General features: G+C 47.0%; 1 protein-coding gene across 4 annotated transcripts in view; it reads left to right on the forward strand.

The window, feature by feature from the left end:
- The first annotated feature begins 897 nt into the window (after window positions 1-897).
- Window positions 898-14,878, forward strand: part of LOC139277674 (tyrosine-protein kinase HCK-like) — a 71,924-nt gene continuing 57,943 nt past the window's right edge. For all 4 annotated transcript variants that reach the window (XM_070896476.1, XM_070896480.1, XM_070896477.1 and 1 more), the window contains exon 1: window positions 898-1,114. In XM_070896476.1, the coding sequence (XP_070752577.1) occupies window positions 1,100-1,114 (15 nt within the window). In that variant the 5' untranslated portion in view covers window positions 898-1,099. The remainder of the gene's footprint in view (window positions 1,115-14,878) is intronic.

Genomic DNA, 14,878 nt, shown 5'->3' on the forward strand with positions numbered 1-14,878 from the left:
GTGGGAATGGCACGCCAAGTCCGGTCCCTTTGGACAATGCACTGCTGGGTTCAGCGATGTTCATGTGCACTGTGAAACATAAGAAACCTCTGCTAGCTAAACAAGCTCCCAACCTATGTGAGTGTTTGCTCATACTAAAGTGGGCTGCATTTTTGGCTTTACTCATTTCGGGGCGGTAAAGTTTGCGCCTGGGAACAGTTTGCGCCTCAGTCAGCTGGGCCCTGACTGTGGGGCGGAGCGCTAAGGGAGGCGGTGTGCACCACTCTGTCTGCTCGGCCAGCTGAGCAAGCGAAAATCCTGAGCTAAACAGCCGGCCTCGGAGCGCTCTGAGAGAGGCCTGGGGAGAGAAAAACACCAAAAACATTCCCGATAAATAACACACACCACCACAACATAAATCACAAGAAAAATAAACTCAAAGGCAATCGCACTTCCCTGAGGTGGACAGCTACAGCTACAGCTCGGAGCACCCGCTTTCCCAGGCGGTCCCAGCAGGGGGCGCTACGGGTCGGACAGGAGCCGAAAATTGAGCCGATGTCACAACCAGGGGTGTTACACAGTGGCTCGTCTCTCCCGGGCGTAATGCTCCGTTGCCCCATCCAAACCGGCCCCGAAAACCCCAGCGGGGCGCTGGGAGCTAGCCGTTCGCCCGGCAGAGCTCATTGCCGCCCCTCCTGGACAAAAACAGAGAAAAAAATCCAGCCCACTATGTCTGATATATAAAAACAGAAAATGCTGGAAGCACTCAGCAGGTCGGGCAATGTTAACTCTGTTTCTCTCTCCACAGATGCTGTCTGACCCGCTGAGCGTTTCCAGCATTTTTCTGTTTTTATTTCCGATTTCCAGCATCCGCGGTGTTGTGCTTTTGTGTGAGTGCTTGCTTAGTTCAGAGGCAAAGCTTCTGAAACGTCTTCTGCTCGAGGCAAGGTCTGATGTACTTTGCACTTTCTGGGCACTGATAAGATAGCTTTAGTTCCCGGGTGACTGGCCATTCCTCCAGTGTGACTGTGTGCGTTGTTTCAGTGTCACAGTCAGGACAGTTCTGGGACTGATTGATCGGCACGGGAACGCCTGGCACTGTGCGGGATCCCATTCATAGATGAGCCAGGAAACGGTGAGTTTACAGCCACCCCCAGTCCTTGTGTTATTTTGTTAATTCTGTTTGGCTTGATGCAGTGATTTGGGACTATTCAGTGGAGAATGTTCCAGATCCGGAAGCAACGAGCCCATTGCTTCGTCAGACAAAAAAACAATTGTTGCGAAAGTAGGAGTTTTCTGCACAATCAGACTCCTCGACCTAGAATTAACCCATTAGAATGATGTATTCCAAATGCTATTGCAATCTCATTTGACTTGTTTAATCAGCCCTGTTTCTGAACAATTAATCTCCCATGGTCCTTTGGCCACTCCCCTGCAACCATTTTGATTTATTAATTATTTCAACATTCAGCATAATAAGGTCAAAGAGAAATCTGTTTGTGGAACGGTGTAACGAGTTTGTGTAAATGTTGCAGCATCAACAGCTTGTGTTTATAGAGTGCCCTCTACACTCAGATAACACAGGGGGGCCATTCAAACCAAAACCAACCTCGAAACAAAGGAGGAGATTTTAGGGAGGGCGACTGAAAGCTTGGTCAGAGAGGCCGAGAAGTTTAGCGCTGCAATGTTTGCAAAGCTGTATACATTATGACCGGGTCTTTCCTGCCTGACTCACTGTCCTGCCATCGAGACTACACTCCTTGCCAGCACAGCTCCTCCCCAAACCGCATTCTTCCCTCAGCCTCCTCTCCCCACAAGCTGCTTCCCGACCTTGACCTTCCTAGCCTGGCTCCAAATAACTCCATTGCCCACTGCTTCTCTCCCTCTTTATTTCTCCCTTCCCCCCCTTTTTTCCCTGTCTCTCTCCCTCTCCCTACTTCTCCCCCTCTTACTTCGTACTTCCCTTCACTATATCTCCCCCTCCCTCTATCCCTACCTTTCTCCCTCCATCTCTCCCTCCTCCCCTCTCTCTCTCTCTCTCTCTCTCTCTCATTCATTTCTCATTGCCCACACGATTTACTGGAATCTTTTCAACATCTGCCATTCTCTTCCTTTATCATTCATTTTTGCTCCTGGTTTCTTTGCTGGTGGCACTGATCTTGTTGGGGTACACTGCCATTGCTGCCCTCCAATGCCTCTCCCAGTCAGCCACTCTTCATGTGTGAGTCCTGGCAGGCTAATCGACCATGGGGAGAATGGCTGCAAGCTGCTCCTGTCCTTGTCCACCATCCACCTGGGTGCACCTACCATCAGGGGGCACTGATTAGCTGCTTTGGAGCAGGAACTGTGGCTGATTGCTTCTCCCTGCTCTCCCTTTCTCCAGCTGTGGACAGTGAGGCCGATTACAACACCCGAGTCCCACCCCGGCTGCGATTGGCTAATTCAGCACGAATCCCGAATCTATCGGAGTCCTCCAGAGTAGCAATCCACTCCAAACCACAGTTTGGGTCTCCTTACCCAAGGACGGATATACAAGTATTTGCCTGAGAGGGGGTGCAGCAATGGCTCTCTAGATTGATTCCTGAGCTGAGAGGATTGTCCTGTGAGGAGAGATTGAGTAGATTGGGCTGCTACTCTCTGGAGTTAAAAGAATGAGAGGTAATCTCATAGAATCATAGAAATGTACAGCACAGAAGGAGGCCATTCGGCCCATCATGTCCGTGCTGGCCGACCAAGAGCTACCCACCCTAATCCCACTTCCCAGCTCTAGGTCCGTAGCCCTGCAGGTTACGGCACTCCAACAGCACATCCAAGTATTTTTAAATATGATGAGGGTTTCTGCCTCTACCACCCTTTCAGGCAGTGAGTTCCAGCCTCTGGGTGAAGAAATTTCCTCTAAACCTCTCCCCAATTACTTTAAATCTATGCCCTTTAGTTATTGACCCCTCTGCTAAGGGGAATAGGTCCTTCCTATCCACTCTATCCAGGCCCATTGTAATATTATACACCTCAATAAGGTCTCCTCTCAGCCGCCTCTGTTCCAAGGAAAACAACCCCAGCCTATCCAATCTTTCCTCATAGCCAAAATTCTCCAATCCAGGCAACATCCTCGTAAATCTCCTCTGCACCCTCTCTAGTGCAATCACATCTTTCCTGTAATGTGGTGACCAGAACTGCACGCAGTACTCCAGCTGTGGCCGAACCAGTGTTTTATACAGTTCAAGCATAACCTCCCTGCTCTTGTATTCTATGCCTCAGCCAATAAAGGCAAGTATCCCGTATGCCTTCTTAACCACCTTATCCACCTGGCCTGCTACCTTCAGGGATCTGTGAGCATACACTCCAAGGTCCCTTTGTTCCTCTACATTTCTCAGTGTCGTACCATTTAATGAGTATTCTCTTGTCTTGTTAGTCCTCTTACCTATCTTAGTCCATTCTTACTATCTAACTGTAGCCAGAGAATCTCCTGCAACAGTTTCTCTTCCTGCCCCCGCATCGTTACCCCTGGTGTACCCCAAGGATCTATCGTTGGCCCCCTCCTATTTCTCATCTATATGTTGCTCCTTGGCAACATCATAGAAACAGAAATTTACAGCGCAGAAAGAAGCCATTTCGGCCCATCGTGTCCTTGGTCAGCAGCCCTGAAGGTTACATAAAAACCTATGAACAATGGCAGAAAGGTAAACAGCATCCAGCCCAACCAGTCCGCCTCACACATGACATCCCTTGTACCGCAACATTCTACACTCTACCCGAACCGGAGCCACGCGATCTCCTGGGAGGCAAAAAACCCAGGCCAACTGGGGGAAAAAAATCTGGGAAAATTCCTCTCCGCCCCATCCAGGCGATCGAAACTAGTCCATCGTATCAACGCCGACCAACAAAAGGTCATCCAGTCTAATCCCACTGACCAGCTCTTGGTCCGTAACCCTGCAGGTTACGGCACTTTAAGGTCCCATCCAATCATCTCTTAAATGTGGTGAGGGTTTCTGCATCCACCACTCTTCCAGGTAGTGAGTTCCAGATCCCCACAACCCTCTGCGTGTAGAAGCCCCCCCTTCAAATCCCCTCTAAACCTTCCATCAACGATCTTAAAACTATGCCCCCTCGTAATTGACCCCTCCACCAAGGGAACTAGACCCTTGCTATCCACTATATCCAGGCCCCTCAAAATTTTATACACCTCAATGAGGTCTCCTCTCAGCCTCCTCTGTTCTAATGAGAACAAACCCAACCTATCCAATCTGTCCTCATAGCTAAGATTCTCCATTCCAGGCAGCATCCTCATAAATCTCTGCACCCTTTCTAGTGCAATCACATCCTTCCTATAATACGGCGACCAGAACTGCACGCAGTACTCCAACTGTGGCCTAACCAGAGTATTGTACAGTTTAAGCATAACATCCCTTGTCGTCTTGACTAATCCTTGCCACTGGACCAAGACCTAGCTCTGTCAAGCCCGTGTGGTGGCTGATGTGCAACGGCCATTACACATTTAAAAAATCCACGCACAGGCATCTTCCACCCTTCAACATGTAGATCTGGATCTGGAATATTAGGTCCTTCATTGAAACACCTGTGAACTCATCCCTTTTTGGTGTGGAAGCAAGTCATCCTCAATACGAGGGACTGCCTATGATGTATTCTATGCCTCGGCCAAAAAGGCAAACATTCCATATGCCTTCTTAACCAACTTATCCACCTGCTACTTTCAGGAATCTGTGGACAAGCACTCCCCTTAAGTGGCCTACCGTTTAATGTGTATACCCTTCTTAGCCCTCCCAAAGTGCATTACCTCACACTTCTCCGAATTAAATTCCATTTAGAACATAAGAACATCAGAAATAGGAGCAAGAGAAGGCCATATAGCCCCTCGAGCCTGCTCCGCCAGTTAATACGATCATGGCTGATCAGATCATGGATTCAGGTCCACTTCCCTGCTCACTCCCCATAACCCCTTATTCCCTTATCGTTTAAAAAACTGGGTATTTCTGTCTTAAATTTATTCAATGTCCCAGCTTCCACAGCTCTCTGAGGCAGCGAATTCCACAGATCCACAACCCTCTGAGAGAAGAAATTTCTCCTCATCTCAGTTTTAAATGGACGGCCCCTTATTCTAAGATTGTGCCCTCTAGTTCTAGTCTCTCCCCTATCAGTGGAAACATCCTCTCTGCATCCACCTTGTCAAGCCCCCTCATAATCTTACACGTTTCGATAAGATCACCTCTCATTCTTTTGAATTCCAATCAGTAGAGGTCCAACCGACGCAACCTTTCCTCATAAGTCAACCCCCTCATCTCTGGAATCAACCGAGTGAACCTTCTCTGAACTGCCTCAAAAGCAAGTATATCCTTTCATAAATATGGAAACCAAAACTGCACGCAGTATTCCAGGTGTGGCCTCACCAATACCCTGTATAACTGTAGCAAAACTTCCCTGCTTTTATACTCCATCCCCTTTGCAATAAAGGCCAAGATTCCATTGGCCTTCCTGATCACTTGCTGTACCTGCATACTATCCTTTTGTGTTTGCAATCTTTCTTCATTTAAATAATAACTTGCTCTTTGATTTTTTCTGCCAAAGTGCATAACCTCCAACATTATATTCCATCTGCCAAATTTTTGCCCACTCACTTAGTCTGTCTATGTCCTTTTGCAGATTTTTTGTGTCCTCCTCACACATTGCTTTTCCTCCCTTCTTTGTATCGTCAGCAAACTTGGCTACATTACACTCGGTCTCTTCCTCCAAGTCATTAATATAGATTGTAAATAGTTGGGGTCCCAGCACTGATCCCTGCGGCACCCCACTAGTTACTGATTGCTAACCAGAGAATGAACCATTTATCCCGACTCTGTTTTCTGTTCGTTAGCCAATCCTCTATCCATGCTAATATATTACCCCCAACCCAGTGAACTTTTATCTTGTGCAGTAACCTTTTATGTGGCACCTTGTCAAATGCCTTCTGGAAGTCCAAATACACCACATCCACTGGTTCCCCTTTATCCACCCTGTTCGTTACATCCTCAAAGAATTCTAGCAAATTTGGCAAACATGACTTCCCCTTCATAAATCCATGCTGACTCTGCCCGACTGAATTTTGCTTTTCCAAATGTCCTGCTACTGCTTTTTTATTAATGGATTCCAACATCTTCCTAACCACAGAATTTAGGCTAACTGGTCTATAGTTTCCTGCTTTTTGTCTGTCTCCTTTTTTTTTAAAAATAGGGATGTTACATTTGCAGTTTTCCAATCTGCTGGGACCTCCCCAGAATTCAGGGAATTTTGGTAAATTACAACCAATGCATCCACTATCCCTGCCGCTACTTCTCTGAAGACCCTAGGATGCAAGCCATCAGGTCCAGGGGATTTATCTGCCTTTAGTCCCATTATCTTACTTAGTGCCACTATTCTGCCCACCTGACCACTAGATTGATATCCTCCTGCAGTCCATGACTTTCCTCTTCATTATCAACCACATCCGAAAACACAGCGTCAGTTTCCACATGTACGCTGCTGACACCCAGCTCTACCTCACCACCACTTCTCTCGACCACCCCACGGTCTCTAAATTGTCAGACTGCTTGTCCGACATCCAGTTCTGGATGAGCAGAAATTTTCTCCAATTGAATATTGGGAAGACCAAAGCCATTGTTTTCGGTCCCCGCCACAAACTCCGTTCCCTCGCCACTGACTCCATCCCTCTCCCCAACTTCTGTCTGAGGCTGAACCAGACTGTTCGCAACCCTGGTGTCATATTTGACCCTGAAATGAGCTTTCCCCAGCATAACTAAGACAGTCTATTTCCACCTCCATAACATCGCCCGTCTCCGCCCTTGCCTCAGCTCATCCGCTGCTGAAGCCTTCTTCCGTGCCTTTGTTACCTCTAGACTTGACTATTCAAACGCACTCCTGGCTGGCCTCCCACATTCTACCCTACGTAAACTAGAGGTGATCGAAAACTCGTGTCCTAACTTGCACCGTCCCGTTCACCCATCACCCCTGTGCTCGCTGATCTACATTGGCTTCCAGTTAAACAACGTATTGATGTCAAAATACTCATCCTTATTTACAAATCCCTCCATGGCCTCGCCCCTCCGTCTCTAATCTCAACCAGCCCCACAACCTCCCGAAATGTCTGCACTCCTCTAATTCTGCCCTCTTGGCCATCGCTGATTATAATTGCTCCACCATTGGTGGCTGTGCCTTCTGTTGCCTAGGCCCCAAGCTCTGGAATTCCTTCCCTAAACCTCTCCGCCTCTCTAACTCTCTTTCCTCCTTCAAGACGCTAAAACATACCTCTTTGACCAAGCTTTTGGTCACGTGCACTAATTTGTACTTATGAGGCTTGATGTCTGTTGTGTTCCTAACACAGATGAGACTGCACACAGGTAAAGTAACAGTGACCTCAGTCTTTATTAAGACACTCCAGAGTGAGGAACAGGCCTTAGGGGCCGGCTTATATACAGTGCTCCAAAGGGATGCTGGGATCCCTTGGGACTTCAGGGGATGCGCTCCCTGGTGGCGGAACATGGGAGTGCATTCTTTACAGATACACAACAATGTCAAATTGTTTTATCTCATAACACTCCTGTGAAGCACTTTGGAATGTTTCACTACATTAAAGGCGCTATATAAATACACATTGTTGTTGCTACCTTCAGGGATCTGTGGACCTGCACTCCAAGGTCCCTCTATTCCTCTACACTTTTCAATGTCCTACCATTTAATGTGTATTCCCTTGCCTTGTTAGCCTTCCCCAGATGCATTACCTCATACTTCTCCACATTAGAAACATAGAAACATAGAAAATAGGTGCAGGAGCAGGCCATTCAGCTCTTCTAGCCTGCACCGCCATTCAATGAGTTCATGGCTGAACATGAAACTTCAGTACCCCCTTCCTGCTTTCTCGCCATAACCCTTGATCCCCCGAGTAGTAAGGACTTCATCTAACTCCCTTTTGAATATATTTAGTGAATTGGCCTCAACTACTTTCTGTGGTAGAGAATTCCACAGGTTCACCACTCTCTGGGTGAAGAAGTTTCTCCTCATCTCGGTCCTAAATGGCTTACCCCTTATCCTCAGATTGTGACCCCTGGTTCTGGACTTCCCCAACATTGGGAACATTCTTTCTGCATCTAACCTGTCTAAACCCGTCAGAATTTTAAACGTTTCTATGAGGTCCCCTCTCATTCTTCTGAACTCCAGTGAATACAAGCCCAGTTGATCCAATCTTTCTTGATAGGTCAGTCCCGCCATCCCGGGAATCAGTCTGGTGAACCTTCGCTGCACTCCCTCAATAGCAAGAATGTCCTTCCTCAAGTTAAGAGACCAAAACTGTACACAATACTCCAGGTGTGGCCTCACCAAGGCCCTGTACAACTGGAGCAACACCTCCCTGCCCCTGTATTCAAATCCCCTCGCTATGAAGGCCAACATGCCATTTGCTTTCTTAACCGCCTGCTGTACCTGCATGCTAACCTTCAATGACTGATGTACCATGACACCCAGGTCTCGTTGCACCTTCCCTTTTCCTAATCTGTCACCATTCAGATAATAGTCTGTCTCTCTGTTTTTACCACCAAAGTGGATAACCTCACATTTATCCACATTATACTTCATCTGCCATGCATTTGCCCACTCACCTAACCTATCCAAGTCACTCTGCAGCCTCATAGCATCCTCCTCGCAGCTCACACTGCCACCCAACTTAGTATCATCCGCAAATTTGGAGATACTGCATTTGATCCCCTCGTCTAAATCATTAATGTACAATGTAAACAGCTGGGGCCCCAGCACAGAACCTTGCGGCACTCCACTAGTCACTGCCTGCCATTCTGAAAAGTACCCGTTTACTCCTACTCTTTGCTTCCTGTCTGACAACCAGTTCTCAATCCACGTCAGCACACTACCCCCAATCCCATGTGCTTTAACTTTGCACATTAATCTCTTGTGTGGGACCTTGTCGAAAGCCTTCTGAAAGTCCAAATATACCACATCAACTGGTTCTCCTTTGTCCACTTTACTGGAAACATCCTCAAAAAATTCCAGAAGATTTGTCAAGCATGATTTCCCTTTCACAAATCCATGCTGACTTGGACCTATCATGTCACCATTTTCCAGATGCACTGCTATGACATCCTTAATAATTGATTCCATCATTTTACCCACTACTGAGGTCAGGCTGACCGGTCTATAATTCCCTGTTTTCTCTCTCCCTCCTTTTTTAAAAAGTGGGGTTACATTGGCTACCCTCCACTCCATAGGAACTGATCCAGAGTCAATGGAATGTTGGAAAATGACTGTCAATGCATCCGCTATTTCCAAGGCCACCTCCTTAAGTACTCTAGGATGCAGTCCATCAGGCCCTGGGGATTTATCGGCCTTCAATCCCATCAATTTCCCCAATACAATTTCCCGACTAATAAAGATTTCCCTCAGTTCCCCCTCCTTACTAGACCCTCTGACCCCTTTTATATCCGGAAGGTTGTTTGTATCCTCCTTAGTGAATACCGAACCAAAGTACTTGTTCAATTGGTCTGCCATTTCTTTGTTCCCCGTTATGACTTCCCCTGATTCTGACTGCAGGGGACCTACGTTTGTCTTCACCAACCTTTTTCTCTTTACATACCTATAGAAACTTTTGCAATCCGCCTTAATGTTCCCTGCAAGCTTCTTCTCGTACTCCATTTTCCCTGCCCTAATCAAACCCTTTGTCCTCCTCTGCTGAGTTCTAAATTTCTCCCAGTCCCCAGGTTCGCTGCTATTTCTGGCCAATTTGTATGCCACTTCCTTGGCTTTAATACTATCCCTGATTTCCCTTGATAGCCACGGTTGAGCCACCTTCCCTTTTTTATTTTTACGCCAGACAGGAATGTACAATTGTTGTAATTCATCCATGCGGTCTCTAAATGTCTGCCATTGCCCATCCACAGTCAACCCCCTAAGTATCATTCGCCAATCTATCCTAGCCAATTCACGCCTCATACCTTCAAAGTTACCCTTCTTTAAGTTCTGGACCATGGTCTCTGAAATTACTGTTTCATTCTCCATCCTAATGCAGAATTCCACCATATTATGGTCACTCTTCCCCAAGGGGCCTCGCACAATGAGATTGCTAATTAATCATCTCTCATTACACAACACCCAGTCTAAGATGGCCTCCCCCCTAGTTGGTTCCTCAACATATTGGTCTAAAAAACCATCCCTTATGCACTCCAGGAAATCCTCCTCCACCGTATTGCTTCCAGTTTGGCTAGCCCAATCTATGTGCATATTAAAGTCACCCATTATAACTGCTACACCTTTATTACATGCACCCCTAATTTCCTGTTTGATGCCCTCCCCAACATCCCTATTACTGTTTGGAGGTCTGTACACAACTCCTACTAACGTTTTTTGCCCTTTGGTGTTCTGCAGCTCTACCCATATAGATTCCACATCATCCAAGCTAATGTCTTTCCTAACTATTGCATTAATCTCCTCTTTAACCAGCAATGCTACCCCACCTCCTTTTCCTTTTATTCTATCCTTCCTGAATGTTGAATACCCCTGAATGTTGAGTTCCCAGCCCTGATCATCCTGGAGCCACGTCTCCGTAATCCCAATCACATCATATTTGTTAACATCTATTTGCACAATTAATTCATCCACCTTATTGCGGATACTCCTTGCATTAAGACACAAAGCCTTCAGGCTTGTTTTATTAACACCCTTTGTCCTTTTAGAATTTTGCTGTACAGTGGCCCTTTTTGTTCTTTGCCTTGGGTTTCTCTGCCCTCCACTTTTCCTCATCTCCTTTCTGTCTTTTGCTTTTGTCTCCTTTTTGTTTCCCTCTGTCTCCCTGCATTGGTTCCCATCCCCCTGCCATATTAGTTTAAATCCTCCCCAACAGCACTAGCAAACACTCCCCCTAGGACATTGGTTCCGGTCCTGCCCAGGTGCAGACCGTCCGGTTTGTACTGGTCCCACCTCCCCCAGAACCGGTCCCAATGCCCCAGGAATTTGAATCCCTCCCTGCTGCACCACTGCTCAAGCCACGTATTCATCTGCGCTATCCTGCGATTCCTACTCTGACTATCACGTGGCACTGGTAGCAATCCCGAGATTACTACTTTTGAGGTCCTACTTTTTAATTTAGCTCCTAGCTCCTTAAATTCGTTTCGTAGGACCTCATCCCTTTTTTTACCTATATCGTTGGTACCAATGTGCACCACGACAACTGGCTGTTCTCCCTCCCATTTCAGAATGTCCTGCACCCGCTCCGAGACATCCTTGACCCTTGCACCAGGGAGGCAACATACCATCCTGGAGTCTCGGTTGCGGCCGCAGAAACGCCTATCTATTCCCCTCACAATTGAATCCCCTATCACTATCGCTCTCCCACTCTTTTTCTTGCCCTCCTGTGCAGCAGAGCCAGCCACGGTGCCATGAACTTGGCTGCTGCTGCCCTCCCCTGATGAGTCATTCCCCTCAACAGTACCCAAAGCGGTGTATCTGTTTTGCAGGGGGATGACCACAGGGGACCCCTGCACTACCTTCCTTGCACTACTCTTCCTGCTGGTCTTCCATTCCCTATCTGGCTGTGGACCCTTTCCCTGCGGTAAGACCAACTCACTACACGTGATACTCACGTCATTCTCAGCATCGTGGATGCTCCAGAGTAAATCCACCCTCAGCTCCAACTCCGCAACGCGGTCGGTCAGGAGCTGGAGGTGGACACACTTCCCGCACGCGTAGTCGTCAGGGACACCGGAAGTGTCCCTGAGTTCCCACATGGTACAGGAGGAGCATAACACCCGACCGAGCTCTCCTGCCATGACTTAACCCTTAGATACACTTAAACTGGTAATAACAATGTTAAAAGTTACTGACCAATATAAGAAGAAAAAGAAAAACTACTCACCAATCACCAGCCAATCACTTACCCCCTAGGCTGTGACGTCACCTTTGTATCTTTGCCTTCTCCCTGTAGCTGCACCGGTACGCCTCTCGCCGACCCCGGACTCGCGCTGCTCCGAGCTCCCGCCTCCTCGACTGACTGCTCGAACTGCTCGACTCCCGCTGGCCTTTATAGGCCTCTCGCCGACCCCGGACTCGCGCTGCTCCGAGCTCCCGCCTCCTCGACTAACTGCCATTGAATTCCATTTGCCACTGTTCTGCCCACCTGACCAGTTCATTGATATCTTCCTGCAGTCTACGGCTTTCTTCTTCATTATCAACCACATGGCCAATTTTAGTATCATCTGCAAACTTCTTAATCATACCCCCAAACTAAACTCCAAATCATTAATATATACTACAAAAAGCAAGAGACCTAGTACTGAGCCCTGTGGAACCCCACTGGAAACATCCTTCCAGTCACAAAAACACCCATCAACCATTACCCTTTGCTTCCTGCCTCTGAGCCCATTTTGGATCCAACTTGCCACTTTGCCCTGGATCCCATGGGCAGTCTGCCATGTGGGACCTTATCAAAAGCCTTGCTAAAATCCATATACACTACATTAAACACACTACGCTCATTGACCCTTGTTACCTCCTTAAAAAATGCAATCAAGTTAGTCAGACATGACCTTCCCTTAACAAATCCATGCTGACTGTCCTTGATTAATCCATGTCTTTCTAAATGAAGATTTATCCTGTCCCTCAGAATTTTCTCCAATAATTTTCCCACCACCGAGGTTAGGCTGACTGGCCTGTAATTACTCGGTCTATCCCTTTCTCCCTTTTTAAACAACAGTACAATGTTAGCAGGCCTCCAGTCCTGTAGCCAGAGAGGATTGGAAAATGATAGTCAGAGCACTCTGTTATTTCCTCTCTTACTTCTCTTAACAATCTGGGATTCATTTCATCCGGGCCTGGGGATTTATCCACTTCGAAAGATGATAACCCCTCAATACTATGTTTTATTTCATCTAATATTTCACACTCCTCCTCCCTCATTGCAATGTCTGCATTGTCCGTCTCTTTTGTGAAAACAGATGCAAAGTATTGATTAAGAATCATACCCACATCTTCCGCCTCCACATATAGATTACCTTTATGGTCTCTAATAGACCCTACCCTTTCTTTAGCTATCCTCTTGCTCTTAATGTATTTATAAAACACCTTTGGGTTTTCCGTGATTTTATTTGCCCTCTCTTTGCTTTCCTAATTTCCTTTTTAATTTCACTCCGACACTTTCTATACTCTTCTAGGGTTTCTGCAGTATTGAGCCCTCGGTACCTGTCAAAAGCCTCCCTTTTCTTTATCCTACCCTGTATGTCCTTCGACATCCAGGGAGCTCTAGATTTGTTAATCCCATCCTTTTTCTTTAAGGGAACATACTTGCTCTGAACCCTGTGGATCTCCTCCTTGAATGCCTCCCACTGCTCTGACACTGATTTACCTTCAAGTAGCTGTTTCCAGTCCACTGTGGCTAAATCACATCTCAGCTTAGTAAAATTAGCTTTTCCCCAATTGAGAACTTTTATTCCTGGTCTATCCTTGTCCTTTTCCATAACTACCCTAAATCTAACTGAATTATGATCACTAGCACCTAAATGTTCTCCCACTGATACCCCTGCCATCTGCCCAGTTTCATTCCCTAAAACTAAATCCAGAACCGCCCCCTCTCTTGGGCTGATTACGTACTGGCTAAAAATGTTCTGAATGCATTTTAAGAATTCTGCTCCCTCCATATTTTTCACACTAATTCCATCCCAGTCACTATTACTGCCCTATTGTTTTCGCACTTCTCAGAAATGTGCCTACATATTTGCTCTTCTACCTCCCACTGACTGTTTGGGGGTCTATAGTACACTCCCAGCAGTGTGATCGCCCTTTTCTGTTCTTCAGTTCAACCCATATGGCCTCATTTGATGATCCTTCTAACATATCATCCCTTCTCACAAATGCAAAATAGATACACCGCTTTGAGTGCTGTTGAGGGGGATGACTCATCAGGGGAGGGCAGCAGCAGCCAAGTTCATGGCACCGTGGCTGGCTCGGCTGCACAGGAGGGCAGGAAAAAGGGTGGGAGAGCAATAGTGAAAGAGGATTCAATTGTAAGGGGAATAGATAGGCGTTTCTGCGGCCGCAACCGAGACTCCAGGATGGTATGTTGCCTCCCTGGTGCAAGGGTCAAGGATGACTCAGAGCGGGTGCAGGACATTCTGAAAAGGGAGGTTGAACAGCCAGTTGTCATGGTGCATATAGGTACCAATGACATAGGTAAAAAAAACGGGATGAGATCCCACGAGGCGAATTTAGGGAGCTAGGAGCTAAATTAAAAAGTAGGACCTCAAAAGTAGTAATCTCAGGATTGCTACCAGTGCCACGTGCTAGTCAGAGTAGGAATCGTAGGATAGCTCAGATGAATACGTGGCTTGAGGAGTGGTGCAGAAGGGAGCGATTCAAATTCCTGGGACATTGGAACAGGTTCTGGGGGAGGTGGGACCAGTACAAACTGGACGGTCTGCACCTGGGCAGGACCGGAACCAATGTCCTAGGGGAAGTGTTTGCTAGTGCAGTTGGGGAGGAATTAAACTAATATGGCAGGGGGATGGGAGACAGAGGGAAATAAAAAGGAGGCAGAAGCAAAATATAGAAAGGACAATAGTAAAAGTGGAGGGCAGAGAAACCCAAGGCAAAAAACAAAAGGGGTCACATTACAGCAAAATTCTAAAGGGTGAAAGTGTGTTTTAAAAAAAACAAGCCTGAAGGCTCTATGCCTCAAAGCGAGGAGTATTCGGAATAAGGTAGATGAATTAACTGCGCAGATAGCAGTTAATGGATACGATGTGATTGGCATCACAGAGACATGGCTCCAGGGGGACCAAGGCTAGGAACTCAACATCCAAGGGTATTCAGCATTTAGGAAGGATAGACAGAAAGGAAAAGGAGGTGGGGTGGCATTGCT

Source organism: Pristiophorus japonicus, chromosome 12 (genome assembly GCF_044704955.1).
Source record: "Pristiophorus japonicus isolate sPriJap1 chromosome 12, sPriJap1.hap1, whole genome shotgun sequence".
Taxonomy (NCBI): domain Eukaryota; kingdom Metazoa; phylum Chordata; class Chondrichthyes; family Pristiophoridae; genus Pristiophorus; species Pristiophorus japonicus.